Source organism: Henckelia pumila, chromosome 4, assembly GCF_033568475.1.
Source record: "Henckelia pumila isolate YLH828 chromosome 4, ASM3356847v2, whole genome shotgun sequence".
NCBI classification, from domain to species: Eukaryota; Viridiplantae; Streptophyta; class Magnoliopsida; order Lamiales; family Gesneriaceae; genus Henckelia; species Henckelia pumila.
Genome location: NC_133123.1, coordinates 184,348,549 through 184,352,360, shown reverse-complemented (window position 1 = coordinate 184,352,360; position 3,812 = coordinate 184,348,549). Strand labels below are relative to the sequence as shown.

At 39.4% G+C, this 3,812-nt stretch overlaps 1 protein-coding gene across 1 annotated transcript; it reads right to left on the bottom strand.

The window, feature by feature from the left end:
* Positions 1-222: 222 nt before the first annotated feature.
* On the bottom strand, positions 223-1,990 carry LOC140864513 (large ribosomal subunit protein uL3y-like). The gene is made up of 4 exons (XM_073268744.1): positions 1,764-1,990; positions 1,404-1,514; positions 596-900; positions 223-325 (listed from the first exon to the last, which is right to left on the bottom strand). The coding sequence occupies exons 1-3, from the start codon at positions 1,846-1,848 to the stop codon at positions 731-733; spliced, it is 366 nt and encodes a 121-aa protein (XP_073124845.1). The 5' UTR covers positions 1,849-1,990; the 3' UTR covers positions 223-325; positions 596-730.
* Positions 1,991-3,812: the final 1,822 nt, after the last annotated feature.

Sequence of the window (3,812 nt, the reverse complement as noted above, 5' to 3'; positions counted from 1 at the left end):
CTGTGGGGCGTTTCAATGGAGAGGCGATGGAAGGGATGAAGATGGAGTGTTCCATAAGTCAAAATCCCTTATAAATATCTAACAAAACCAATATTTGTATTTTAGTCCCTGAAAAATCCAAAATTTGCAAAAAGGACCCTGATCAAAATCAAGTCGGCTCTTGAACTTTGTAATATCCGATTATCTCAAATAAAGTCAATTATGATAAATTTGGGGCGTTACAGAAGCCATATTCAAAGTCAACCTTCTGAGCAATAGTTCCACCATTCACCTGTATCTCTATCATGTGTGCCTTCTTCTGTTTCAATCCCTTCATCTTCCTAATCTGCATGATGAGTACAATGCATTTAATAGAATTTCAAAGGTGGTATTGCGACTCATTCAATAAACCATGCGCTTCCACAAATATTGTGCTCAGGGGGGCGGCTGCAATCAGTTAACCATCTTTTTGGGCGTCCAAATATAAAATTAGTAAAAGAATTTATGCTTCTCAACCCTCATGTTGGAAAATTAAAACCATATACATTGGCTCTTGGGATGAACTCAAGGCACAAAATACATAGAACAAATTAAAAGTTGTGTTAAGAGTCGATACCTGGGTGTGAGCCAGCACACGAATTACGGATGCATACTTTTTCAATTTCTCCAGCTGTGACTGAAGATCCTTCTTTCCATCGTCAGACTCCAATTTCTTTGAATACTTAGTGAAGGCCTTCTTCTTAGACTTGCACTAGTTCTTGTAAAATCTTTTTTTCACTTCCTCACTCAGATGCTGAGCCCAAACTATGTTAAGGCAGCGAAGTCCCCTGGAAGTCTTCACATATCCAACCACCCCAACAACCACCATGGGGGGTGTTTCAATTATAGTGACAGCCTCACAAGTTTCCTTCTTGTGAAGTTCTACAATAATATATTTCAATCAGATTTCATTTTAGGTATACAGTAATAAGCAACTGACGGACCTTTAAAACAGCAGAAGTAAAAAAAATTAAAGACAATATGTTTTTACTTAGAGAGACAGTGTGACCACCAAATATAAATAGAGATAGCCAAAAAGGTAAAAAAAAAAAATAATTTTATTGATAAAGTACTATCAAATTAACATAGAAATCACACAATGCAAATTGAACTGTTAATGAACTGGGATTTGGATTCCAAACAACACTACGAAATTAAATTTACAGTGTTGCAGCATAAATTTTTTAATCAAGAAATATTCTACAAAAAGTAAAAATCCCACAAATGAATTATGAAAGCTACTTAAAAAAAAGACTTGATAATAGGCGAATTTGATACAAAAATGACTGCATGGGTTCCCCAAAAAAACCACAAACTTTATTGAACACGCCAACATTGAAGGAAAAGAGAAAACAAATGGTAGCAATTAGGGGACAAAAAATTACTTGATCCCGGTTTCTCGGCTTCTCTGACAATGTGAGTCATGCCACCTTTGTAACCCAAGAAGGCTGTAAGTTTGCAGGGCTTGCTGGGGTCATCCTTGGGGAATGCCTTTACTGCATGGTTGATGACAGATCAAGTAAGCATCAGGAGGAAATATAGAAGCTAACCAAACAAACATTTGGCCGGAAAAACCTAAATATATCTCGAGACGGAGGCATTGGTAATAACAAACTTGAGAGGACGCATTCCAAATTCAAATGTTTTCTTTTCACCGCATTTCCATTGACTTACATTCATTTCAACACTCGGAGCACCGATTCACGATGACATTGTGCCATAAATAAATCCAGCATGATAGTTACCTTTTCCCCTGTGAGGAGCAGCCCGCTTCCTCGGGAGGAAACCAAGGGATCCATGCCTCGGGTTCTCAAACTTCCTGTGCGACATCTTCCCCCTCGTCACCCTTTGGATAAAAAAAATTCAGAAAATATTAATAAGATACTTGCATTCCAAGCCACTCAATTGGCACCATACTCCACATCAATCAAAAGCGAAAATCTCAAATTCTACGCCAATTCTCAGACACTAAAAAAAAAAAACAAAACAAATGATCCAACCATCTAGAGATCGATAGTACAAAAAATTAAGAAACTAAATCTATGAAATAGTTCGTTATCACAAGCTCACAGTTCACATAAATGCCATAGAATTCAATGAAGAAAAAATCAAATCCCAAGGAGCAACGAATCGTACCTGAATACTGCGCTGTAGAACAAGAGGCTTGAAGAAAAACCCTACACAGCTGGGCTGAGCTTTTTTATAGCATTTCATGTTAGCAGGTATGCTTTGGGCTTTAGGACTGTTAATATCAGCCCAGTTACAACTATGAGAACACTATGCATTATACTTGGGATGATATTTTGCATGATAATGGATAAGTTACAAAAGTATTCATTGAATCGAATTATATATTGTTTGCACACAAAAATGGCTCGAGTGGTGTGTTGTGGGCGTGCCAGGTACAAATATGCCAAAAATGAAATAAAAATGAAAATATTATCTAACTTCTAAAATCCTAGCGAAATGAGCTCTGGTTTCGCCGCCGGTCTCAATTCCACCGGTTATATGCCAAATAACACAAAGAATATTGAAGGATATAATATCAATCAAATACTTCATTCTTGCTATTGAAAATTCAAAAATGACAATTAATTGCCATAAAACATAAAAGAAAAGTTGCAAGATATCTCGAGGAACTAACGAAAAATATGCTAAGTAATTAAGTGAAAATTCTGGAAAAATGCTAAAAAGATGAATATTAAAAAGTTCAGAAATGTTGCTGAGAATACAGAGCTTTTAGAGTTGTGTTTGATTGATGATTTTGCGAGAGAGACCCTGTTTTTTGGCCATCCGAGTGCTTTTGTTCCTGCTTGAAAATAACTCCCCACTACTTGTGAAAATGGGCCACGTTTCTTCTCCTAACTAATTTTGACTTGGTCCTTGCATTTTGACTTAATCTTTCCTTTTCTTAATTTGCCGCTATCACATTTGGATTTGGCCTCTTCATTTCTGATGGGCCGGGATTTATCTTGTGACACCCGGAGCCAAAAAGTCCTAGGGCGGTACATGGTCCGCAATATGGGTGGTTAATACCTGAAAGATGGAAACCCCACCAAAGAATGGGCGACGGGTGACATGAATGAACCGATCCCACACCAGAATGAGAGGTACAAAAGATTTGATATGTACAACTCATATCAAGAAGGTGCATCTTCTTTTCGGAAGCTCATCACATAAGAACTCCAAAGTTAAGCGTGCTTGACTTGGGGCAATTATAGGATGGGTGACCCCCTGGAAAGTTTCTCAGGATGCGTGTGAGTGAGGACATAAGCATGCTGAAAAGACCCGTCTTGATACAGTGGGTCGTTACAAATGGTATCAGAGGCTGGCCTCTCCCAGTACGGTGTGGTTCGGGGATGAACCAAGCGGAAGCTGGTGGGCATGTGACACCCGGAGCCAAAAAGTCCTAGGGCGGTACATGGTCCGCAATATGGGTGGTTAATACCTGAAAGATGGAAACCCCACCAAAGAAGAGGCTGGCCTCTCCCAGTACGGTGTGGTTCGGGGACGAACCAAGCGGAAGCTGGTGGGCATGTGACACCCGGAGCCAAAAAGTCCTAGGGCGGTACATGGTCCGCAATATGGGTGGTTAATACCTGAAAGATGGAAACCCCACCAAAGAATGGGCGACGGGTGACATGAATGAACCGATCCCACACAGGAATGAGAGGTACAAAAGATTTGATATGTACAACTCATATCAAGAAGGTGCATCTTCTTTTCGGAAGCTCATCACATAAGAACTCCAAAGTTAAGCGTGCTTGACTTGGAGCAATTATAGGATGGGTGAT